The sequence below is a fragment of the Macrotis lagotis genome, chromosome 5 (assembly GCF_037893015.1).
Source record: "Macrotis lagotis isolate mMagLag1 chromosome 5, bilby.v1.9.chrom.fasta, whole genome shotgun sequence".
Taxonomy (NCBI): Eukaryota; Metazoa; Chordata; class Mammalia; order Peramelemorphia; family Peramelidae; genus Macrotis; species Macrotis lagotis.
Window position 1 is genome coordinate 221,655,837 of NC_133662.1, and position 27,534 is coordinate 221,683,370.

Consider the following 27,534-nt stretch of genomic DNA (forward strand, 5'->3'; position numbering starts at 1 on the left):
ATCACAAGTTACGTGGAGAGACAAGATTGGAATTCAAGACTTTCTGTTAAGTGTTCTCTTACCAGTACTAAGGATTGTGTGGGCTTCTAGAGATGGAGGAGACTGAAGCCGCAGGAAGTTCAGTTATCCCATTGTGGGGTTAGGGACCCCCTGCAATCTGGAAATTCCACATAAAATTTTTTTGGCCTGAATTATCATGCTAAAAGATAAACTATATTAATAATATACAGTTTTATATATATATATATATATATATATATATATACTTTATGCATTTCTGTGTTAGATGCTAGCCTTTGCATTTTATCTGTGAGTTCTATAAAGCTCTCCCCCAAATTCCCACTTAATTTCTTTATTTAAAATATCTGGAAACTAGATGGGTAAGGTTGCAATGTGGAAGGGATAACTAGCAAATTTTGAAGCTGAAACAAAAGAACTACAAATAAATTAAAGGAGACAGTTGTATTTTCAACATAATTTACTACAGGTCTCTGAAGTGTTTATAAAACATTTTTAGTGCAACATCATACAAATAGTTTTCTTAAAAAAAATCCAACAGCTTTCCACATCATGCATGGGCAATGTCCTTCCTCCTCTCCTTTTTGCTCCAACTCAAGTTAATGCAGAAGAACCGTTGTTTGGAAAGAATAATAAAACTTTTTATAGAAACACCCTGGTGAAGGAGGTCCTCATTTTGTCTGTGTCCCTTCAAAGGGCCTAGCACGGTGTGGTTGACTCATAAATGTGCCATCATTAATATTGCATTTATATCAAAGGTTATTTAACAATAGATCAAAGCTGTTTTTTCCTCCTTGGGACCAGGGAAGGACAAAACCCCAGAAAACAATATGAAATGAAGGACTGGGGCCACTGGAGGGCGCCATTTGACCATTTGTCTGAAGGACCACAGCAAGAAAAACCATTCTCATGGAAATGGGCATAGGTAGAGTCCTGTGGCTGGTTCCACCAAAAGCCAGCAAATGCCAACTTCACCCTTTTGTGGCATCCCTGGAGAGGTGAAATACATAAAAGAGGAAAAAAACAGCATCATCATTAAATACTGGCTTCGGTTTCTTTTTTTTTCAATCGTAGCTTTCTTACAATGAATCCGACACACTTTGTCCGTGTAGCTTCTTCTCCCTTCATCTAAGCGCCAACCAGCTCAAGGTGGCTTCCTTTCAAGTTACCACAAATATCTTGGAAAAAAATTCTTCTATTCCCACCCTATGGCACCTTTCTCTTTCAGAGAGAAAATGGGAGTCTTTCCCCACCCACCTTCAGTCTATTCTGGCTCCTTCTTATAGGGAGTCACCTGCCCTGAAATGAAACAGAGGTGGCAAGAAATACAAATTCTAAAGACTGTTTTGTTTTCCAACACAATGACAACTGAGATAATGCCATATGCTCTAAGTGCTGATGGAGTGGATAATAAAAATAAGCGAAAGGAAGAGGCAATGGAAGGCAGCCAGGATGATTAAGGTGGCAGTGCCTAGGTGTTCTCTGAAGGTAGAGTACTGGTATGGCTGGTGCTAACCAGCCCTGGTCATGCCAGGGTGTCGGAAAAAAAACGACTACTAGGCTGATCACCTTGCTGCAGGTGGTTTAGCAGAAAACAGGTGAAAAGCATCTAATGAACACACTGCTCCCTACACACAAATGCTGAGACCCCTAGGGCCATCCTGAGGGTTGGAGTCAAGGCCCGTGTGGCCTGAAAAGTTCCTCAGCTATCTATTCTCTGGATCCTGCTCCTAGTTTAAGCTAGAGTACCAGGAAACTTGTGAGTTCAGTTTCAACACCTATTTAGCGGAATCTGGGGAGCCTAAAGAGAGGGGATAGTGTCAGGAGGTGGGAGAGAGGGTTCTTCCAGACTGGGGTCTATTCTGGGATTCAGGATTTGGACCAGTTGGGGTGGCTGCCACCAGCTGGCACCATTGATCAAGTTAAAGGGGTGAAGGAAAAGTCCGGAAAAACATCTTCATGAAAAGGAGAGAGGGAGAGAGGGAGAGAGGGAGAGAGGAGGGAAAGTAATTGAGCACCCCGTATCTTTACCGTACTGATGGCCCAGAGTAGAAAAGCATTCTATCTTACAACAATAAATGGTAATAGCATCATCCTAGGAGGCTCTAAAAGAATTAACCTTTCTCAGCAGGATGACTCAAGGATTGGGCCAGTGGACAAAAGTCCAAGTTACTGCTAAATGAAGTCTAAAACCACTTTTTAAAAAAAAAAAAATCTAAGTGGGTGAGGAAGAAAAGAACCCACAGATAATGGCACTGGATCCTTTTTTTTTCTAAGACTAGAAAAAGACAAGGTACTCAAACTACTAAAAACACACTAGCATATACTGGTTGATTCTCCTCTTCCCCCAGACCCTGACAACATTCTTCTGAAGATAGGACATGAGAAGAAAGATAAAAGACAGCAGAAAGTGATGCCTATTTCTTGCGGTGCAAATTGCTCGTTTAAGAATGGATGGTGGTTGTTGCTCACCAGTGCCAAGCCTAGGAAATCCTTCCCCTCTCCTCAAAATCTCCCAGTCTCAATAAATCTGATTGTTGGGAGTTCCTAGTGCCTGTCACCTACTGACTGGTCACCACATGCACTGCCTTGTTAGAACATGGTTCCAGGCTCACCCAAAGCCTGGCCTCCTTAAAGGACTGGCAAAGCATCATACAAAGTCATGTCATCCATTCAAAGGTCACCACCATCATCTAGTGATGAAACCACATTGCTCAAACCGATGGGAATTGAGCAACTTTCCTTTCCTCTCTAATCCCATTGACTGATAAAAATGAGCGAAAGCAGCCCTCCTTCTGCCGATATTAGTTTGGAGGAGTGTTGTTGAACTTTGACCTTCGTGTCCAAGTCTTTTTATTTGGCAAGCTCCTGGTGAAGCCTTTTTGGTCTGTATGATAGGCAAGTTAGCTAGACCACATCTGCTTCTAATGGGCTGCTGCAGGACTTCTTTCTCTTGGATGCACATGGTCCTTTGAAGTCAAATTTGAGGCTTTCATCTTGACTACAAAGTGTTTCAAACCACTCTGGGCTGGGCTGAAGGGAAAAAAAATACCAACTAGGCCTATGCTACACACCATCTTCAAATATTTTTATGCAAGTAAAACAACTTGGAATATTTTGATTTGGGGGAAGCTTTTTTAAATGTGCAAAAGAAAAAAGGTCTCCAAAAAAAGTCCCTCATCAGTCCTTAATTCTTAAGTCTTTTTTGTAATCAGTTGGGGTGACTGGGATTCCATTTGTTCAAAAAGGTCGAAACAAAGTAAGTTTAAAATCTGGACCAAAACCCCCATCAAACCCATGTAACGACCATCAGAGAATACTATAAGTTCAGCAGTCAAATGGCTCCAGGAAGTACTCACTACATTCCAAGAAGAAATCTCTAACAATAGGGTTATGACATCAGAACCAGAATAACTAGCCAGGCAACGGAAATAAAGAGCAGAGGGTGTGGGGTGGGTTCTGCTGGGTGCCAGCAACGTGTCTATCTCTGACACTGGCTGGGGGATTTTATAAAACTTTTCAAGTCTTAATACCCTCTGGGCAGGGGACTCCAGAATCTAGTGGTTGTTCTATGGTACGAAATGCACAGACAGAAGAAGGGAAGCAACAAAGATTCATCTGCTTCTTGATGTGCCGCATCCATCCCAGGTTTCCTGTTAGTCTATGGTTCCTGGGTGGATGCTGAGAACAGGAGGCTCCAGACAAGTCGGGGAATAGTTTAGATGGGGTTCTTTGATCCACAGCAAGGGCACTCCGTTCTTGCCTTCAGAGTTCTTGCTAGAGTTCCTACCCTTGAAACGCACTAGTAAGATGGTGATGATCAAGATGCCAACAATAGGGAAAGGGTAGAAGAACACGAAGTAGAAGAGGGCATCGTTGGAGCATATGATGGACTGTAGTGTAGAACCTGAAAGGCAGTGGTGAAAGAAATCAGTAAAAGGCACAGAAATCTGATCCTTATTGGTTATCAAAGATGGTACTCAAAACAAATGGAAACCATTTGGCCAAACTCCCATGTCTGTCTCTCTATATGTATTTTTTTTTCTGCATCCACTTAATGGCTGGGGAGGACAAGAATGACCTACCTGTTACTCTTTCCAAATCTAGTGGCAGTTACCCACAAAGCAAACCCACCTTCCCCTGCTTCCATCACTAACCATGATTACTGTTTGGAATGCTAAGCAAGAACATGGGAGTTATTGATTAGGCCCTAATAATATTTATTATGCTAAAGCAATTGATTCCAATCCCATCTACACTTCCTGCATAGTCATATTTCTCATATTCCTCTGCACTTAGCTCTAGCAGTTGGATAGAAGAGTCATCCTCTGGGAGCCGGATGCTCATTCATTCTCCGTGCTCCTGAGAGCAGGCTTGAAGGAGATAATGTTTGTACCATCACCACTGCCAGTAACATTACCGTTACCATTTGCCATTTGTTAAAGTGTCCACAGGATGTCATATAACTTGAAGAGAGCAGACTAGGGGGCAACAGAAGGTTCATGGATGAGCTCAGAGGGTCTGTCTGGGTTCATAAGCTTCAGTGGGGCAGACCCACACCATTCATCTCCAGCTATGGAAGACCCTTCCCAGAAAGAAGTCATTTCCTTCATCAAGTTTCTCCTAGCTACTTTGCTTACAATGTCTTATATAAACCTTTTCCAAAGAATTCTTCAAGAGCCCTGTCGACATTTTTCCATCTTGGAGTCTGTAGACTATTTTAGGGTTGGGCGAGAGTTTCCATATCCATTTTATATTAGTAGAACTAGAAACATAATTGGGCTTAGAAAATGGTAGATTCTGACTGGCTAGCTGAATAGGGCTGCCATTTAGGATTACAATTTAGGACTAGTCATGCTTCTAATTCTCCCAAACATGCACTCTTAATGTTCTGAGAACAGATTATGGGGACTACTAATCTCCATAGGATTATAGTTTGGTGTCACTGGGTAAAAAAAAAACCCTCGAACCTTTTAAATTACTCATGAAACTCATTTCCGGTACATTGTAACTTGAACTCAAAAGACTGACTTGTGTGCAAGTCTAACTTCAGGTTCTGTCAATTACTAATTTTGAGAATTGGGCAAGATCTCTGGGTTTTTCAGTTTTTTTTTTTCATAAAAGAAATAAGGGAGGAAACTGAGCTGGGTGATTTTGGAAGTCCTTTCTAATACTGTTCTACTCATTTCTAAAACCTCTACCCTAAGACCCCACTCTCCAGATGGCCAGATTCATTTTCTTGACTTTCCAACCCTCTCCCTCCAGCCCCCCTACCCCTTTGTTTTCCAATTCCTTTTCATAATCTGACTTCTCCATCTCTTCCCAGTCTCCTTATACCTTACTCCCCCTTCATCTACTCCAGGTTTCACACACAACACTCCCAATTCTGGCCATTTGCACTAATTGGCTCCAGGCCTGGAATCCTCTTCCTCTTCTTCTCTCCTGGCTTCAAGTCTCAGCTAAAAACCCCACCTTCTACAAGAAATCTTTTATAGTCTTCCATAGAAGTGCTAATGTCTACCCTCTGCAATTATTTCAAATTTGTCTTGAATATAAATTGCTTGTGGGTAGGTGTTTTTATGTTACCCTTCCCAATCAGACTGTGAGTTCCCCGAAGGCAGGGACCAGACTCCTATGCCTGCACATGGTAGGCACTTAAAAGACTGTTTACTGTCTTCACTCATTAGAATGAAAGATCCTTGAGGGTAAATAATGTTTTGCTTGCTTATTCTTCCAGAGATGTTGAGTAGTATAGTTATTGGCAAACAGTAAATATTCTTTATCTATGAAAATGAACAAAGACCAATAAAACTGGCATTCTCAAAGACTTCCCTTTTAATTTGGGTCATTTGGCAGGTAGACTATTCACCTGGTGACCATTCAGTTGGTAGATTACTCAGGGCTCTGTGCTTTCCTCTCTGAATGCCTATTTTCTACTTCATTGCTCATTATAACCTTCAACAGGGAGGATCAAAAATGCAAAAGGAGACAAGAATTGAGTCAGTCACTTTTGATATTACTTGTGAACAGAGCATTGTTGGGCAAGGAGGCAGCAGATGCTGGTTCAAGCAAGATGCTTGAACTGCAGGCAAATCCCAAATTTGCTGTACAAATCCCATTACCAAGTATATTGTAATTCCAACATTACTTCTGTGTCCCAACAGATGGCCCATTTAAAAACGTGTTCCTTCTGTTGGCCTTGTTGCAACACATAGCTGGGTACAAGTACCCTCCCAGGTCTCTCTTCCTTTAGCAGTCACTCACCAAGACAAAGGGCATTTAACTGATGGAGTAAAGGTACAGGAAATTGGGAAAAGTTATTTTACAGTAATTAGCCTTCAATTCATGAACTCCTTTTCTTAAATCCTAACCACCTAAGCAAAACCCACCTAATGTCTCCAAATGCATCCCTCCACTCAATCCACTCTCCCTGAAACAATAGGGATGGGGGTAGCATATCTATCTATCTATCTATCTATCTATCTATCTATCTATCTATCTATCTATGTAAAACCACTCCCTCCTGGTTCCCTAACCTCAGAGTACTTACTAACTCAAGACAAAGAAGCCAAGTGTCCCCTTTCTGTTTTATCTCTAGACTTTGAAGCTTGAGAATGTGATTCTAAGATCCACTACAATACAACAATTTGAGAATAGCAAGATATTTGGACTGACTCTATAAATTGGCCAGTAAGATACCAAACTCTCTTAATAAACATTTGCTGAGAATGAATGAGCCCTGTTCCTTCCTCAGACCTTTGAATAGTGCTTTTATTTTTTAATGAACTATTTTTCTGGGTAGGCAGAAATGTTTAATTTTGGGGTCTCAAGGCCCCTATACATTCTTTTTTATCTTTTTTTTTTGTTTTTGCAAGGCAAGTGGGGTTAAGTGGCTTGCCCAAGGCCACACAGCTAGGTAATTATTAAGTGTCTGAGGCCAGATTTGAACCCAGGTACTCCTGACTCCAAGGCCGGTGCCTTATCCACTGCATCACCTAGCTGCCCCTCTTAGAACCAACTTTTTGATCTCATTTTTTATTACCAAATAGATTTTTCCATTTTCCTACCAAATACAGCTTGAAAGCTCACAAGTGCATTTTTTCTGGCAACTCTAAGAGCCTACCTGTGTCTAGAACTTGGATGCCAATCGGGCCAGATTCCTCCTCGGTCAGTCGGTACCACTCTTTCTGAGGGTTGGACAACCATTCTTCCACTCGGCAGGAGTAGTTGCCTGTATCACTGGGATCTGCTTGCAAAACGGTCAGCCGATAGAGCACGGGTGAAAGTCTCTGGAACCGAAGCCTGCCCTCCCAGTGATTGCCCTCAGGGCCAAAGATGGCATCGGGGCCCACACTGAGCATGGCCTTCCGCTCTATTTCCTCATCCTCCAGCGTGCTGCCTTTCTTTCCTCCTGCTTTAGTCCTGAGAGCATACCAGGCAACTGCAAAGCGGGAATCCTGACTTGAACGAGATAAGATATTGCAGTCCAGTTGGAAAGGAGACTTCTCTGGCACTGTGACGTTGGGTACCACAGTGTCCACTTGCAGAGTGGCATCTGAGGAGGGGAGGAGAATTTGGGAAGAAAGAATACAAAAAGAAGACTCATTAATAACTTTGCTTGATCAGAGTGAACACTGGCCAAATGAGCTACTCCTCCCTATGGATCCATGACCAAAGGGTAGGCTGCTGAGTGTTAGGACAATATAGCCTGTCCTGACCCCATCCTTTTGCAGACATTCTATCTAGACCTTCCTCTGAACCTCATCAGCCAATACTCTTACCCTAATCCCAGAGTGGTAGGCCCTCAATGGATCTTGAGGGGTGTTCTAGTCAGGTGATTCATCACATACAAATTGTCTGATTCTCAGACTGTTTATAAAGCATAAGATGGCTAGGCAAGAATAGGTTACAGTCTATATGATTTCTCAATTGAGGAAATCATGGATCCAATGGAAAAGTGGGTGATTACAAAAAAGATCAATAACTCGGGGCAGCTAGGTGGCACAATGGATAGAGCACCAGCCCTGGAGTCAGGAGGACCTGGGTTCAAATCGGCCACAGACATTTAATAATTGCCTAGCTGTGTGGCCTTGGGCAAGTCACTTAACCCCATTACCTAGCAAAAAAAAAAACCCAAAACAAAAAAACCTAAAAAAAAAAAAGATCAAGAACTCACTTCCAAAATCCTGTGAAAGACTTTTATATTTTGGTTCTGTTCTCTATCATGTATACAAAGGGTCCCAGAATTATTCATAACAAGTTAATTGAAATTAATAATGAGCACCAGATAATAGTATTTCCCAAGTTATTGTAATAAATTGCCTGCTGTAGATCTTGGATGGACACAAAGCCAGGGTTCCGAGGGTCTGCATAAACCTATGCCCGAATCTTCCAAATAGCAAACCTGGAATTTTAGTGTAACATCTACATATGGATGGTAGGGAGAACAGGGCATCACCTGTCAGAAGAAAAAGGGTTCTATCGGGGAGAAAAAAACATTGCAACAGAGTATTTCACAGAGAATTTTTAAAAAAACCTGGATTTGAGAGCTTGAACTCCCCTAAGCGGCACATGTATATTTTCCAGGATTATTTCTGAGGTAATTAGGGTTTCAGTGACTCACTCAGGATCACATTGCTAGTAAGTGTCTGAGGCTGAATTTGAACTCACATCCTAATGACTCCAAGGACCCATATTCTATCCACTGTGCCACTTAGCATTATTTTACAGAGCTGTGGGAGGACCTGGAAGAACACATAGCTCTTGTGGGGACCTAATTTACCACCTCAAAACTCTTGGTTGATGGACGTCTTATTATGCCAAAAGTCATTTTGATAACTTTCTGTGACTCCCTATTACCTGGAGGATAAAATATAAGCTTTTTATCCTGGTATTCAAGATCTTTGACAACTTGGCTCCAGCTACAGAGGACTGAAGAGTAAACGTATTTCTATTCTCTTGTAAAAGAAATGGTGCACTACAATAGTGATGCATATATTCTCAGATGTAGTCAAAGAGTCAGTTGGTTTGATCTAACTATATACTTAGTTATGCGATAGGGTGGGGGGTGGTGGGAAGAGAAGCAACAATGGGAAAGGAAAGAAAAGTTAAAGTATCCCAAGCAAATTGGACCATAGCTGTTCCCTGAAGTCAACAGATTCCATCTCTTGCCTCTGTGTTTGCCAAAGTGCCCCATTCCCAGAATGCACTCCTTTCCTCATTTCTGCTTTTTGGAATCCTTCTCTTCAAGGTTCAAATCAACTCTCCTCCACAGAATTCTTCCCCAACTGTCCTCTCTCCTCCTGCAAAGGGTGGTTCTCTCCTTCCATTTCCTCAGATCAATATGCTTGGGTTCATTCTTTGCCCCTTTAGTAACTTATTATGTTTATGAATATGCCTTATTCCCCACTGCTTGAGTAAGGGTCCTGGGATCCACTAATCAATCTTTGCACCTCCAACTCCACGATGATGTTAAAAAAGGTTTGCTGAAGTTAGGTGAAATCTGATGTGGAAAGGGGAAAGAAGGTTCTCCCCATGCCAAAGCGATCATATGACATTTAAACTCTCCTTGGCCCATTGTTTTTATATTGACTTCCTGTCCTCTTCTACCTCTCTCTCCTGCCCAAGCAAATCTCTACCTACTATATTCCCAATCTTTTCTGGGGATCAGCAAGCCCCCCTTTCTTTGTTTTAGCCTCAGCCCTACAGGGGAGAAAAATGCTGCAGAAAAATGGGCTCCCACCCCCACTCCAGTCCACAGCGCACACACCCAATAAGATATCTTTTAACACCATCACCTCATAGGAGTGTGGAGTCATTAAATGTTCCTGTTTGGTTGTAGTCAAGTGTCTGGTGTGGTTTTTTAGTTCTTCCTCCTAATGACTGCAGAAAATCAATGTATGGTATTTATAATATAGGCTCGCTGAAGGTAGGAACAATGATATGAGGATTATATATTATCTTCATTAATATGTGCACACATATATGGATGATGTGCACATAAATACATCATGATTCCTATATAGCCATGATCTCATTTATTCACATATGAATAATATCTATAAATTATACACACATAGTCACACACATGTACACATGTGTCTGCATAATAGAGAGGTGGAGAAGAATACCAGAAGCTGGGGCTTCATTAGTGTAATTAACTCCCAGTAAGGAATCTCCCTCCACCAACACAAATCAGCACTTACAAGTTCCAGTCTTTGATCTTTATCTGTGGTCCTGAGAGATTAAGAGATTTGCTCGGGATCGCAATATCCACCATGTGTCAGAGCCAGAATGTGAATCTAGGACTTTCTGCATGTGTTTGAGGTGAGCTCTCACCATACTACAAAGTATTGATAATGATAATTGATAATTAGGAGCAGCTAGGCCGTGCAATGGATTGAGTTTTGAGACTGGAGTGAGGAAGACCTGATTCAAATCTGATTTCAAACTTATTAGTTTTGTAATGGGGCAAGTCACTAGGAAGAGAAAACCCAACTTTGTTTGCCTCAGTTTCCTAATCTGTATAATGGAGAAAATAATAGTTTTTGTGATTAAAGAGATAATTGTAAAGCACCCAGCAGTGTGCTATGATATTAGCTATGATAATGAGAAACTAAATGTTCTAGGTAGATGCATACATAAACATACATATATACACATACATTCATGTATTTAAATGAAAATATCTCTATTTCCCCTCCATGGAGTCATATGATCTAATTTGAGTTATATGATCTAGTTTCTAAGACAACTTTTTAGGAATAAATTATAGGCATTGTAATTACACATTGATGTCTACCAAAAAATCAGAGAAGACTCTGGGAGAGGAATTTTCTCCAATACAAGCTTCTTGTATCACTGAAATCTTAACCAAAAAATTCAAATCAAAACAAAAAGGCAAAAGACTCCTAAAGCATAAAAACAAAACAAAAAATCCCATTCTAATCTTCGAAATGATTTTTATCTTGTGTCTTGGAAAGAGATGTATAAGCAGTCCAACCAAGCTCACTTAGGTAAGGTTGACTACTGGTCCATGAGATTCAATTCCAGGGACATGGGTCCAAATTACTGAGTCAGGATTTCATTTTACAAGATTCAGAATGCAGGAATAGAAAGAAAATTTGCAGACAAGAAATGCAAGATTTAGTCCTACCTTAACCACTTAGTGTGACTTTGGGTAACTTACTGAACCTTACTGGACTTCAAATTTTCTCATCCTAAAATGTGGGTGTTTAAACTAAATACTCTCTGTGATTCACAAGGTCCTTTCTAATTTAAATCTACAACCTTATGACTTTTGGTTTTTCAGGTCAAGACTGGCAGGTTACTTCTGAGACAGACAAAAGAAAAAGGAAAATCAAAACAGTTGGCATGCTATGGCCGTTATTCCTATCATGACAAATGACAGTGACTCAAGGCAATCTGGAACTAATATTATATTTTAAAAGGTATTTCTAAATGTTTTAATGTTTGCAATGAGCTTCACATACATTATCTCACTTTTGTCTCATAACCTTGTGAGGAAGATATCATCATCATCATCATCATCATCATCATCATCATCATCATCACCATTTTTATAGCTGATGAAATGTTAAACAATCAACAAACAATCACACAGCTATTAACTATAGGAGATGAGATCTGGACCCAGGATTGCTGGAGGCCAAATTCAGTACCCTAATCACCAGACAATGCTGCCACCCACTGGTTAGCTGGTTATTCTCCTTCTTTCTCAAACAGGATCAAAATGAGATCAATGCCTTAGGGTCAAAGTACATTGTGTCCAACTGTGGCTGATCAGAAGACTCTACAACCCATCAGGCATAAATAGCTCATAAATATTTGTAGTAGAGATGGCTCTACATTTGCACACTTTATCTCCCACTGTACCAGGAATAAGAGAATCCATCCTCAATACTAAGGGACACATAGGTGTAACATAACTTTATTCACTGAATTATTTTTTTAATTTTATTTATTTAAGGCAAGGGGGTTAAGAGTGACTTCTCCAAGGTCACACAGCTAGGCAATTATTAAGGGTGTCTGAGGTCACATTTGAACTCAGGTCCACCTGACTCCAGGGTCAGTGCTCTATCCACTGTGTCACCTAGCTACCCCCTTGTTTACTGGGTTATACAAAAAATAGTGATGTTTATAAAGAACTTGGGATTTTTTCTGTATATATTATAATAATCTACATGTACATAAAGCATTTTTGTAACTGTAAAGTGCTACCCATATTTTGTCATTAAAGCTGCTAAATAGCTGGGCCAGAATGCTGGGCTTGGAGTCAGGAAGAATTCAGATCTAGTCTCAGACATTTATTGGTTGTAAACCTGGACAAGTCACTTAACTGCCGTCTACCTTAGTTTCCTCATATTTAAAATGAGGATGTTAATTAATAGCACCTACTTCCCAGGGATTCTGGTAAGAAAGAAATGAAAAAATATTTATAATCCACTTTCTAAATCCTCTAAGTTCTAGCTAGGATTATTATTATGAATTTGACCTTCATAACAGTTCTATAGGACATTGTAATTTTTCTTCATATGCTACTATTTATTCATTTATTTTGAGGCAGTCAGGGTTATGTGACTTGCCCAGGGTCACACAACTAGTAAGTGTTAAGTATCCGAGGTAGGATTGGAACTCCTGATTGCAGGGCCAATGCTCTAACCTAGGTACCTTGAGGAAACAGAAATTTAGAAAGGTCTAGTAATTTGCTCAAGGTCACATTACTAGGAAGCCAAGGCTTTTTCCATCATAGGAGAGACGGATGAATAAAAAGAGTCTCTCTATTTGAAACTAAAAATATGACCATAGAGGCAAAAAAAAGAGCCAAGTTTAAAAATCATATATGCTAATATGTGAGGACAGTCTGCTATCAACTCATTCATGCTAACCATTCTTAAACAGACTGCTAAATGGTAACTGGCTCCTATTTTGACAGCTGATGTTGCTATGGAAACATGAATCACGCATTTCCTGATTTTTAAGGTTATTCTTTTAAATTGGTAACAAGCCATATGTGTAGGCTATTCTATACTTCTAAATCTCTTCTAAAAGGAAAAAAAATGGGACAACCATGAGAAAAAGAACGGCAGGGAGGAAGTTCAGGGCTATTTACAGCTTTTTATTTACAACCTATACTCTAATCATTCTTCAGTGAATATCAGTAATCAGGGGCCTCTAGGTGGTGCAGAGGATAGAGTACTGGTCCTGAAGTCAAAAGAAGCTGATTTCAAATCTGGACTCAGGTACTTACTAGCTGTGTGACCCTGAGCAAGTCATTTAACCCTGATTTCCTCAAAAAAAATCAGCAATACACAAAGGAGCTTAAGGAAAACAAAATCTGGCTATTTTAAGTTTTATATCCCCTGAAAATTTATTCCTTTAAGAAATGATATTAAAATGACAATATTTTTAGTTTCAAAAAGAGAGGGATTCTTTTTTATTCATCCGTCCCTCTTATGATGGAAAAAAGCCTTGGTTTCCTGGGAGTCAAAGATATTAAAATTAATTATGAGAATTCACTCTATCTAAGGAAAACAATATCACCTTTAAAACAACCTCTGAGGGGCAGCTAGGTGACGAAGTGGATAGAGTACCAGCCCTGGAGTCAGGAGGGCTGAGTTCAAATCCGGCCTCAGACACTTAATAATTACCTAGCTGTGTGGCCTTGGGCAAGCCACTTAACCCCATTGTCTTGCAAAAAACAAAAAACAAAAAACAAAAAAAAAAAACAAACAACCTCTGGGAGGCAGATGTAATTATTATTCCTGTTTTATAGATGAGGAAATTGAGGTTGAGAGAGATTAAATGACTGTCCTAGGATTCACACAGTTAATAAGTATCCAAGGTGGAATATAAAACCAGATATGAGATTCTTTTTTTCCAACTAAAGAAAACTTTTTTGAGGTGAATTTTCTAATAGAAATGCTTATGTAGGACCCTGGAGACAGGAGGACCTGAGTTCTAATGCGACCTCATACACTTAAAAATTACCTTAGCTGTGTGACCTTGGGCAAGTCACTTAACCCTACTGCCTTGCCAAAAAAAAGATAGAAATGTTTATGCAAATAATTGCAAAGTATCTAAGATTCTACTAGTATAAATAAATACACAGTTTTGTTTTCTGTATATTCCACACCTAATGAGGAAAATGTTCAAGAGAAAAGTTTGGAAGTTATTTATCTTTCACCTGGTCTCAATACTGTGACAATTGTCTGTCCCGATGAATCTTCTGCCCGTTTATACCATACGTCATTGGGGCTCAGAAGCCACTCTTCCACAAGGCAGTTGTATGTCCCACTGTCCTGAACAGCGGTATTCTGGATAATGAGGCGGTAAACTCCCAGAGAAGGGCTTTCCAAATGGAGCCTTCCTTTCCAATGGTTTTTAGTAACTTGGTCTCCATAGTGGAAAGTGGCCTCTCGACTCAGACGGGCAACTGTTTCTCTCTCCGGGTGGTTGGGCTTCCACACATGCCATTCCACAGAAAGCCGAGAACTCCCACTGGTGCGATTTAGGACCACACACTCCAGTTCAACCTTCTGGGTTTCCAGAACTGTGATGTTACCTTGAGTCTGGCTCAACTTTAGGCGAATATCTGCCAACAACACAAGAAGAAAGAAATCAGACAAGAAGATGACAGAAGAGCACATTATTTATGGAACAGAGAAAGCAAACATATCTAACATCGTAGGATGAAAATCAAAGGGACTGTTGGATGGGAAAGTTAGAGTGGAAATCAGCAGATCGACCCTTCAATAAAGAGAAAACTCATTCCTAGGATGGATTATCTGGATCATTTTTAGGCTTTGGAAAAAAAAATAAACAAACATTTAATAATGTGTGTAAGGCACTGAAGATACAAAGATAAAACTCAAAGAACTTCTACCCTAAAGGGGGTTGGAGATATCCTTGGTGGGAGCAGGGTGTAGGAAACGTGTAGAGAAGATGAGTAAATACAAAATACATTTGATATTCAATCTTTTTCAATTGTGTCTAATTTTGTAACCCTACTTAGTGTTTTCTTGGCAAAGACACTTGGCAAAAATCTTCTCCAGCTCATCTAACAGTGGAGGAAACTGAGGCCAACAAGGTTAGTGACTTGCCTAGAATCACACAGCTAGTTAAGTTTCTAAGGCTGTTTTCAAACTTAGGAAAAATGAGTCTTCCTTGCTCCAGGTTCAGCATTCTAATCTTTTGTGCCACCTAGCTGACCCATGAAATTTTTACAAGATAATAAAAAAGTAATTTCAAGAGAAAAAAAATAACAATTGGAGGGGAAAAATCAGAAAAGCAAGGATTTCTAAAAGACAGGAGAGAAAGGAATGCATATTCCAGACCAGAAGATCCAAACACGAAAAGGCAGAGCAAAGGGAGATAAATGGTACATACAAGAAATAGCTCGAAAATCAATTTAGGGTGTAGGGATGGAATATGAATCTGACTGGAAAGAGAGGTGAGGGGGTTGGTTATATTGAAGAGACTATGGGCTAGGTTGATGATCTCATATTTTATCCTAGAAATAAGAGTTAAATATTAAATTTTTAAAGAGATAAATATGATTAATTATCCTCTAATTAAAACATTCTTCCTATGACTAACAGTGGAAGAACAAGGAGGAGTGTATGCTTTCTGATCGGAATGATCACAAGTTATGGAAAGAAACATGAGGCTGGAGTACAAAGAGCTTTCGATTTGGAGCCAGGGAAATCTGGGTTCAAATCATGTGTGACCATGGGTCGAATACTCACAGAACCTACCTGCCTAACTGAGTTGTGACATTCAAATGAGATAATCCATGCCAAGGACCTCCCAACCTCAAAAGTACCATATAAATGTCAAATAGCATTATTAAAGTGGAAGGGATTTGAGAAGGAAGGCCAGGGAAAGGAGGCTAAAAGAACTTCTGTTACCAGAAAGATTTTTCAAGATGGTAGCATGGGAAATCAATACATTTATAAGCTAATAATCTAATAACTTGTGTCAAGTTATAAAATGTTTGTTTGACTCAATAGCAATAATAATAGTAATAATGATGATGATGATGATGATATTCATGGAAAGCTCTGATAAGATTACTTAAAGTATGTACATAGCTTTTTTTTAGGTTATCTCATTTGTTCCTTACAACATTTCTGGAAGGTAGGTGCTACTATTATTCCCATTTTATAGATTGGGAAACTGAGACTGAGAGCCATTTGGTGACTAACCCAGGGATCATGGAGCTAATAAGCGTCTGAGGTAGGTTTTGAACTCCAACTTTCCAAATAGTGTCTAATCAGGGGTAGCTAGGTGGCCCAGTGGATAGAGCACCAGCCCTGGATTCAGGAGTACCTGAGTTTAAATCCGACCTCAGACAGTTAATAATTACCTAGCTGTGTGGCCTTGGGCAAGTCACTTAACCCCATTTGTCTTGCCAAAAAAAACCCTAAAAAAACCCAAATAGTGTCTGTTTGTACTCACTGCATGGCCAAACTAAATCAAAACCACCCCACCTTCCTCTTCTATCAAAGTTCCCATTACCTGTCAGTTTTATATGATAAAAGGATAGGAGTAAAATAATCCACATGTTACACTAAGATACACATATATGGTTTCATCAATTACCTTCCCAAGGATCATCTGTCTTTTTAAATTAAGTTTAAACCAAAGAACTTCTCCCCTAATAATTGAGATTTTGGACCAATGTGGCAGGGGACTGGGGTCAGAATCTGAGCCTTTTCCTGGTAAAGCTACTTTGTCTAGGTCAGCCCTGCTCCTTAAGCCTTTCCCACAGTCTTCATTTCAGTTTGGAAAAAGGCATCACTTTCCATTCCACAGCAAGCTCCTACTAGAAGTTAAATAAAACTTCTCCACCGCTGAGTTCTCAGTTCAAGCAGTGAACACTTTCAGGGGAATAATTACTAGTCTAGTTCTTGGCTAAGTCCTTAGAAGCCTTGAACACAATGCTTTAATGATGATGATGATGTTTGTCCTTCATTCTCGAAGAAGACCATGACATCAGGGGAGGTGATACCATGCCAAGCACATGAATTAGATTTGAGTGGGATGGGGGTGGGGGGGGGCTGTGCTAAGTCACCAGTCTTACTTTCTCCCCCAGAGCCATCTGGATCTGGTGGCCAAATATGAATCAGGATGACTAGAGATGGCCTGGATAGGAGGCAATCAGGGTTAAGTGACTTGCTCAAAGTCACACAACTAGTGTCAAATATCCGAGGCTGCATTTGAACTCCTGTCCTCCTGACTCCAAGACCAGTGCGCTATCTACTGCACTACCACAGGACTTTAATAAACAATAATAGAAATGAGAAGGTGAGGAAAAGCGGGGGGTGGGTCCTCAGGTCACAAAACTAAGAAAATATGGTCATACATTAGCCTTCAAAATCCTGTTATCTAAACTAAAAACCAAAATCCATCTGCCAAAAATGGTATTTCCATTCCCCCCTCCCCACCAAAAAACCCTGCAAAATTTCAATCAGGCTTATTTTTTTCTAGCAGATATATTTTTTAAAAGGCATTTTATAATATCTCTTTTGTTCTAAGTGTTGGCCTTGATTAGACCTGAAGTTAGGTCAATAAACATTTAAGGGCTTAATGTTCCATTCCAGGCACTTTGCTAATAAAGGCAAAATCTTATTGTCTGTCCTCAAGGGGCTCACACTCCATAACTGTGCAAATCTACCTCCAATTATATGGTTGGTTGGTGTGTTCCTCTTTGATACTGAAGGTCTCATAGTAGTGTAATTGCTAGTGTCAGTGCAAATGGACTTGATTAGGCAAAATACACCCTAAAGGTTTCTGAGTACAAAGACCTGAACATGGACCTAACTAGAAATCCAAATCCTATGATAAAGATAGATAAGCAGGATAATGTAGACGACCAGCATGGTCATTGGCAATCTCAAAAAGTGAGAAGCCTTCAAAAGTGAGAAAGCTAATGAGAAGCCTTCAAAAATCTGAGGTCAGTATAGAGGCCACCAGAAACCTTAACTGGATGGGAATGAGGTCCCAGCTGCACATACACAACAACCAGACTGTTGGTTCTGTGGGTGTAGAGAAGAGTTTTTCAACATTCATAACACAGCCATCATACAATTATGTTCACACACACACATACATACATACACACACACACAAGCTTTCCTAGAACCCAACCCTTTTAGGCCATACATCCTGCTTCTCTTATGTGTAGGCACAGAGATGACTTAATGGAAACAGCACTGGGCTTGGAGTCAGGTAATTTGAGTCCAAACCCAGACCCAGAAACAGCCTAGTTGTGTGTACTTGGGCAAGTCACTTAACCTCTGCTTGCTACTTGGAGCAAAACACTGGAGTATCTTTTGTTGACAAAACCCCGTGGACAGAGAGGTCATGTAGAGTAGGTCACAACTGAAACAACTCAGCAACAACCTTAGATTGTAAGCTTGTTGAAAACAGGGATATCTTTTGCCTTGTTTGGTATTTCCAGAACTTAGCATAGTGTCTGACACATAGGCATTTAATAACTGTTTACTGCATGAAAGTGCCTCAAATTAAGCTTCACAATTTCCCTTTTTTCTTTAAGACACCTTTGCAATGGCTGGCTCCCTTAATACTTTTGCAAATTCCCTTTAAATTTTAGCAATGGACATTTTTGGTGATGGAGTGGCAGCACAAGACAGAAAGACCTTTTCTTCAATGCTCACTATGGATGTGTCACTAAACAAGTTATTCAATAACCTTTTTAGATTTCACTTTCCTTAGCTGTAAAATGAAGCCTCTAGAAGGTCCATATTGATGGCTTCTAAAGTCCCTTCTACCTCAAAAGCTCTGATCTCATGCTCCCTTCACACTCTGGAGGTTTCCATATTTGGTCCACACATTACCTGGCCGTTTCACTGTGACCTCTGTCCGTCCTGAAACTTCTTCTGCCAGTTTGTACCAGGCATAGTTGGGACTCAGAAGCCACTCTTCCACATGGCAATAGTAGCTGCCACTGTCGCTGACCTGAGCCCTCTGGACAGTCAGGCTGAAGAGGCCACCAGACATGTGCCTCTCAAACTGGAGCCTCCCTCGCAGGCCCTCCTCCTCAGCATAGGTACCGTACTCAAACGCAGAGTTGTGGGTGGTCTTCAAGATGAGTTTTCCGTCAGCATCAGAGGGCTTATGGACATACCAGAGAACAGCAAAGTGGGAGTTCAAGCTGGTCTGAGACTTCACTGAACAGTTCAGTTGGATGGGCCTGTTCTCCACCAGGGTGATTGTCCTCTTAGACTTACTCACTTGTAGCTTTGTCACTGTAAAGGAAGAGAAAAGAAGTCACCAAGGACAGCCAAAACATTCATCCTCCTTGCCTTCCTCCACAAAAAACACACAGCTCTTCTCAAAGTGAATTTTCAGGAATTGAAAGAGTATTAGTCTCAAAGAGTAAGGTTTGTCAAAACTGGAAGCCTTTAAAAGAAATGATGAACAGGAGGCTTTCTGAAAATCCTGGAAAGATTGAACATGAACTGATGCTGATCAGTGACCTGTAGATGTTCCTTCTATTTTCATAATATATGGAAGTAGATTCAGGGAATTGTGGGTCACAAGGAGCCAAACTGGAAGTTTAGAGGCTAGGAACTGAGCAGAAATCATACTTCTCTGTTATCACGATAGCTATGAGATTTGAAAGGTAGCATGGTAGAGGAGGAAGGTTACAGAGCCCTGGAAAGAAACTTGACTCGGTACCAAGCCTGTCCACCGTGTTGAGTGTTGAGATTATAAATAAAGGAAAAGACGTGGTCACTCATGCTCTGATGGGGGTGATCCATGGACACTTAAGAAATATATATATGGGAGATAATTTCTGGGAAAAGGCAAGGAGGAGGATGGTGTCAGAAGACCCAGATTCAAATTCCATCTCTGCTACTACCTGGATTCCCTTGGCCTCGGTTTCCTCATTTGTAAAATTAGGGTGTTGAAATAGCCTCTAAGTTTCCTTTCCTTTCTAGATCTATGACCCAATGACCTTGGTTAGAATCCTAGCTATGAGACGTTATCACTCATGTGACCATCTACATGTGAATCATTTTTCTGCACCTCAAGCGTTGAACTAGATGATGGCCCCTCTGTGGTCTTTCAGCCCTAAATCCCTGGACCTATGAAATCAAAGAAGGTGATCAGAGAAAATGGTTAGGACTGTCTCATGGGAAATAGCCAGGTGGATGAATGGGGAAGGAACAAATAGAAGGAAAACTAGTCACACCCTTGAGGGATCCTTCAATTCCTCAAGTTGCATTTCAAACATCATGGCTGTGATAGCAAAGATGTATTTCTGCTGAGTTTCTAGCTTCTAACCCATCCAGTTTAGCTCCTTGTGACCCAAGAGACCCTGAATTTCCTCCCTCATATTATAAAAACAGAAGGAACATCCACTGGTCTCTAATCAGCATCAGTTCATGTTCAATCTTTTCAGGTCTGTCATTTGTTACTGGGTTACCAGGAAAAGAAGGAAAAGACAAATTCAAAGACTGGCATTTACTCTTGTAGGATTGTGACAAAGGACTGTCCTTGAATTTTAGAATTCAAAGTTGAGAGGCACAAGGGTACTTTAACCAGCTTGATTTTCAGAAGAGGAAGGCTAAATAATTTGCCTAGAACCACTTCAACAGGAATCTGGCCTCAGCCACTTATGAGTTATATGACCCTGGTCAAGTCACTCAACTTTGCCTCGGTTCTTCATCTGTAAATGAGCTGGGGAAGGAAATGGCCAACAGCTCCAATACCTTTGCCAAGAAAATTCCAAATGGGATCATGAAGAGTTAGAAACGACTGAACAACAACAGTAAAAACAGTAATGGCACTTCATGAGATACCAGGTCCTTGGACTCGATGCATTTATATTGTTGTCCTGTACTTGTTTTACTGGTTCTGTTCACTTCATTTTGTATCAGTTCATTTAACACCATGTTTTGGGCCATTTCTCAAGGCATAACAATCTTCCATTACACCTGACAATTTATTGAGCTACCCCCCATCAGTGGGCATCTGCTTTGTCTCCACTTCTTTGCCGCTACAAGTGAACTGCTATAAATATTACAGTGTATCATGGGGTCTTTCTATCATTGACTTACACCTATCATTGCTATAGATGCTCAGCTGTGGGATGTCTGGATCAAAAGGAAAGGACATTTTATTCACTAGGCCCTATGAGGGTAATCCAGCATGTTACACCTAAAGGGAATTCTACTCTAGATTTTCCAGTCCTAAATATTTGATTTGCCTTCTGGTACGTATGCAAATAATTATAAGATTCCCTTAAATCTCCATCACACAGAACTATTACCACAGTGGGTTCCTTCTTACAAGCTGGCTCTAATGGCCATCTCTGCGACCAGTAAACAGTCATTTTTAACAAGGTCAGTAGGTTTCCATTCTTTCTTCATGTTAAGCTTTAACTTTTAGGAACCAAATCTCTCTTGCGTGTAGAATAGGGAAGAAGGCAAGACTACTGATTACAGGCTGCCCCATACTGAGTCTGTGCCAGGTGCCAGTCCAGTTAGCACAAAAAGATGTGCTCTGATGAAGCTTCAGGATTCTCTTCTGGCCAAGTTTTTGATTTTCAAGGAAGAATGGGAACCAAAACTAGAAGGGAACACTTAGAAAGAACAGATGATTTTCTTAATGCTGGTTCAGGTTGGTTAGTTAGCATGAAGGGCTGTTCATGGTCCAAACTTTATTCTCAAAAGGGCCAGTTACTTTTAGAGAACCAAAAAATGGTTTGACAGTAACAACTGGTGTATATGTGTGTCTGTGTGTTTGAGGAGTGTGTGTGTGTGTGTGTGTGTGTGTGTGTGTGTGTGTGTGTGTGTTTAATCCAGGCAGCTGCCTAGTCCATGTGTGCTGTTGGTCACAAGAGGAGTCAGGAGAAGGAGTGAGAGTGTGGTTGGATCTGAGCCCTGGGTTGTGAATCAAAACTTGGAAGACTAGCAAATTTTTATAATCATTATCTCATTTGATCCTCACAACAATCTCAACAGGAATATCACGGGGAAAAAAAGAACACTAGTCCTAGAATAGAATCAGAAGACCCTGCCTCTGATGCTTACCACCTGGTGACTGTCACAATTCACTTTACCTCCTTGGGTCTCAGTTTCCTCAACTATAAAATAAAAGGGTTGGACTAGCTGACTTGTGAAGTACTTTCCAGTCAAAGATCTATGATCCTAAAAGTAATATAAGATAAAAATATCCCCATTAGAAAGATAAGGAATTCCTTAAGTAACAGCATCAGTATCAGTGATGAACATTTGAACTCAGGTCTCTACTGACTTCAAACCCACCACTCTTCATTATATCAGTGCCTCATCATAAGGATAACTGCAGAACAAGTCATATGGGGGTGGATTTTTGCAAGGCAAGGGGATTTAATGACTTGCCCAAGGTCACACAGCTAAGCATGAATTTGAGACCTGGATTTGAACTCAGGTCCTCCTGACTCCAGGGCTAGTGCTCTATCCACTATGCCACCTAGCTACCCCCAAATCATATTTTCTTATAAAGAACAGACAATCCATAAACCATCCAACCAACATCATCAATAAAGCTGGGGGAAAAATGCTTACTGACAAAGTCCTAAACATCTCTTTATAGAAAATCCTATTTCTCACTGCCTCAGTCCTGCTTTGATACTTTTTATTAATTAATGCCTTCTTTCTTACTCAGAAAAATGATAGGCCTCTAATGCATATTATGGAATTGAGGGCAGATTTTGGTAGGAAGCTGGAAAGCCTGGGAAACTTGGCTCATACTAACTTGCCAGTCTACACCTGCTAACCGATCCAGATTTTTTGGACTGGCAAGCATCCTATGACACATGCAACAACCAGCTCCCTCCACCTCCTTTTTTAAAAAAGCTTTTCCAAACAAATATTCCATATGCAGATGAGATCAGTACAGATGATACCATCTGAATTATCTGGTTCTTTGCCAAATAATTTGGTTGTTTAGTGTAGTGTAGAAATAGCCTTAAAATGTATTATTAATTGGGGCCAGATTATTTTTGCTGCCGTTACTAAGGAAACCTCAATTGCTATAGAAACTGCATATGTTAAATTGGTATCCTATGACTAAACAGCAACACAGTCATTGGGCACAGAAAGCAAGACTCAAAAGAGAAAAAACATTTTTTTGTTGTGTATGTATTTTTTTAAAGTCATTTCCATTTATTCTCCCCACATCAAAATATTGTGAAGTGTTGAGAAATTTGAAAGAAAGATATTTGGGGAATAAGGCACACACCTGACAGGCAGGCCAGAGCTCAACTCCTATTTCAAGCAGGTTATTTTTCTTTTCCACATCAAGTCCAGCAAGGTTTACTTTTAGAGCCTGAGGCCAACTTTAGATTCCTGCATCTAGTTAAGTCAGTTATACATTCCTGACTGGGTAACCCACCTACCTTCTTTCTCCTCACATGGCTACCACTTTTATTAAATTCATTAAATTCGGACTATCTGGGGATCACTTCATTATTCAACTGAGACTCTCTCTTCATCTCAAGTAACCAGCCATTGATTAATTGCCAAATCAGATGGTCTTTTCTCAGTCAAAATCCTTTTTGGCTTATCTTAATACATTTGATCCTGTTGACTATCCTCTCTTCCTGGATATGTTCTCCTCTCAATGCTTTGGTCTATAGTTCTCTCCCCTGAGCTTCAGTCTCACACAACCAACTGGATATTCCAGAGACATGACTCAACACGTCCAAAACAGAATACATTATCTTTCCCTCTTCCAAACATCTCAATTTTTGTCAAAGCTTTCAAGATTCATAACTTCTCTATTATCTTCTTTTCTCACCTTCATACAGTCACTCAATTTCCCAAACTTGCCATTTCTATCCTCACATATGAACTTTCCTCTCTCTTCAAACTGCTCCCCTTTAGCTCAGTTCCTCACCATGACAATAAGTCTCCTAATTAGTCTCCTTGCCTCAACTCTCTCCTCAATCCAGTCCATTTTACACACCGCTGCCAGAGTAATTTTCTTTAAGTGCATCTCTAATCATGTGACTCTCCCACTTAATCAATTCCAGTGGCTTCCTATTACCTCGAGGATCAAATAGAAACTTCTCTGTTTATCTTTCAAAACCCTACACAACTTGGTTTTGTTTTTCTAGCTTCAGTGGTCATCATGCACTCTCCAGAATGTCATGACCCAGAGAAAATGACCTTTCTTTTCTCACACATGATTCTCTATCTCCTGTCTTCCATTCCTGAAATGTCATCCTTCCTTTGCTTTGCTTCATAGAGTCCCTCAAGATGATACTCAGCCATTATCCTCTGCATGAAGCCTTTCCCACTCCCAAATGTCTTTGTATTTAACCCTTATGCTTAATATTTTTAATAATTCACTCTATGTGGTTTATATTTATATGTATACTTCATTTCTTTCCTGTTAGAATATAAGCACATTGGCACTAAGAAATTTTCTTTTCCTTCCTTACTTCCCTCCCTCCCTTCTTTCCTTTCCTTCCCTCCCTGTCTCCCTTCCTTCCCTTCCTTTTCCCCTTCTTCCCCCTTTCCTTCTTCCTTCCTTCCTTCCTTCTTTCCTTCATTCTCTTCCATCCTCTCTTCCTTCCTTAATTCCCTCCTTTCTTTCCCCCTTCCTCCTTTCACTCTTTTCTTTCCTTCCTTCCTTCATTCTTTCCATCCTCCTTTCCTTCCTTCCTTCCTTAATTCCCTCCTTTTCTTCCCCCTTCCTACCCATCCTTCCTTCGCCCCTCCTTTTTTTCCTTCTTTCCACCCCCTTTCATATTTCTACTTCCAGTGCCTAATCTACTGCTTGTCACAGAATAAGATTTAATAAATAGCTGTGAAATAAAAGGCTCATGTGTACCTTGGTCTAGCTGGATAGATTCTAGTGTGAACCAAAAAGTCACAAAACAGAGTAGTGACTTCAGGGCAATCTTATGGTAGAGAAAGGGTGGATTTCCCTGACATCCTTACCTCTTTTAAGTCTTAACTAAAATTTCATCTTCTACAGGAATCCTTCTCCATCCCCTCATAATTATTTTTCCTCTGTTAATTATTTTTATTCTATTATTGAGATAAAAATAAAAACAAACTTTAAGATAAAGAGAAACTGAGGCACAGAGTTCTGAGAATTATTAATTTATTAATAAGGCTAGCAATTGCCAATAAAAGAATACAACACATGCCAGACAGTCTGAGTGGTTCACCGCATTTTTATAGTCCGTAAAGAGGAAGCAAAAGTTAGGGAATCTTGTATTGCTTAATTTCTGATTACTTAATTAAATTAATTAATTAATTAAGGATGAGGGGACAGGAAATTATTGGTGGAGTAGCCAAGGCAAAGTTTCTGGGCTTCCTTAATTAATTAATTAATCAGAAATTAAGCAATACAAGATTCTTTAACTTTTGCTTAATTAATTAATTTCTGCTGGACATGACAGTTATCAAACTGTATATTCACTCCTTCTGATTGGTTATAGCATTATAAAAGTTATTAGAATTGAGATAATTGACATGGAATTTTATGTTATACAAATGGTTAGGAACAATCAAAAAAGAGGAATTTGGCTTATTAGCTTGTTTTTTTTTTAAAGGAGTTCAACAGTGTAGTAAAAAGGGATGCTAGCTGGAGCCAATGTGCTGATGTATCCTATTATGATTTATAACAGTAAATCTACAAAATCAATTGATTAAAAGAAGTAATTCATTATAATTTCAGTCTGTATATAGCTTGCTTTGTTTATATTTAATAGTATGTTAACTGTCCCCATTAGATTGTAAACTCTTTGAGAGCAGGGATTCATATTTGCCTCTCTCCAGCACTTACCATAGTGCCTGAAACAGTAGACATTTAATAAATGTATATTATTTTAAAACAAACAAACAAACAAATAAAAGGCTTAGTCTTAGAGTCTATGAAACCAGAAATCTCTGAGGCCAAATTTTATCACTTTCATGGTAGCATCACCTTGTTCAATGATGGAATACAATGTACTCTGCTTTACTTTTAAGTTGTCCCCTGTCTATTTGTTCCATTGGAGAAATTCCAAAATGAATCCCTGCATAAACTAGGCCCTAATTCGAGATTAAATCCAATTATCTTTTCCAGATTCTCCAAGAGTTCCCCTCCAGGCACTCTGCTGGCTCCTGGGACACAAGTTAGACACTTTACTCTTAATTATATGCTTTTGTCTACACCATTCCTCACATCTAGAAAGAAGACTAACTGCCTCAATGAACTTCCTTGGAATCTTTGGAATCCAACTCAAATGTCCCTTCTTCCAGAAAGTTTTCCTTGGGGGCAGCTAGGTGGCTCAGTGGATGATAGAGCACCAGCCCTGGAGTCAGAAGCACCCAAGTTCAAATCTGGCCTCAGCCACTTAATAATTACCTAGCTGTGTGGCCTTGGGCAAGTCAATTAACCCCATTTGCCTTGAAAAAAACCTAAAAAAACCAGAAAGTTTTCCATGGCTACTCCACCAATAATTTCCTGTCCCCTCATCCTTCAACATCCTCCTTTCAACCATTTGCACACTATTCTTTCCAATAATCTACTGAGATCAGTAGGGTTTTTTGGTTATATGTACACACACACACACACACACACACACACACACACACACACACAGATACACAAGGAAACAGAGGTTCAGAGAGGCTGGTTATGGTCCAACAACATAAATTACCCTTTTACTAATAAGGAAACTAAGACTCAGTACTGTTGAATGATTTGGTCAATGATGGTAGTTAAAATCCAAGGCAGGATTCAAACCAAGGCTTCTAGGATTCCCAGAATGACTTTTCTATTCAATCCCCAAGCTGCTAAGCATACAGTATTTTCTTTATCATTCCAAAGCACAAACTTAAAATTTTATTTCATAGTCTTCTTTGTCTTATGTTTCTCTAACTTAGAAACTCCTACAAAAGACAAAATTTGAACTCCCCCAGTGCCCCGAATACAATTTTTTCCTTAAATTGCCACATTTGCTTGTTGCTGAGGATGCAATATTAACACTATTGACAGCACCAGTATACAGCAGTTACACATGCTTAGATGGCAGAATTATTTGTATCCTGACCAGATACCAAGTAAGAATAAGAAAATAACTGAGGTCTCAGTCTTGGGAGACAGAAAGGGGACTCAGGACAAACAGGATCATAAAATCTAAAGAACTCAAGGGAGAGGGACCTTTGAGGGCATCATGTTCAACCTTCTTATTTTACTGATGGGAAAACTACATCACGGAGAGATTAAATGTCTTGCTAAAGGTTACAAAGTCAGTTGGAAGAATCAAGATTCAAACTCAATTCTCCTGACTCTATATCCACTGCTCCTTCATGAAGCCTTGCCTCATCTTAAATATTCTAACAAACTTCCAGTTTTCCTAATGTGGATATTCTCTACAGTGAAATAGATAGAAACCTTGCCTGCCCTGAACAACCCTTGTCTTTGACAATGATGATGATGATAATGAGTTTTTATATAGTGCCTACTGTAATGGCAGGC

General features: G+C 39.9%; 1 protein-coding gene across 2 annotated transcripts in view; it reads right to left on the reverse strand.

Moving 5' to 3' along the window:
* Positions 1–461: 461 nt before the first annotated feature.
* Positions 462–27,534, reverse strand: part of IGSF3 (immunoglobulin superfamily member 3) — a 139,450-nt gene continuing 112,377 nt past the window's right edge. For both annotated transcript variants that reach the window (XM_074188534.1, XM_074188533.1), the window contains 4 exons: positions 18,900–19,310; positions 14,225–14,632; positions 7,142–7,573; positions 462–3,925 (listed from right to left, as the gene is read on the reverse strand). In XM_074188534.1, the coding sequence (XP_074044635.1) occupies positions 3,675–3,925; positions 7,142–7,573; positions 14,225–14,632; positions 18,900–19,310 (1,502 nt within the window). In that variant the 3' untranslated portion in view covers positions 462–3,674. The remainder of the gene's footprint in view (positions 3,926–7,141; positions 7,574–14,224; positions 14,633–18,899; positions 19,311–27,534) is intronic.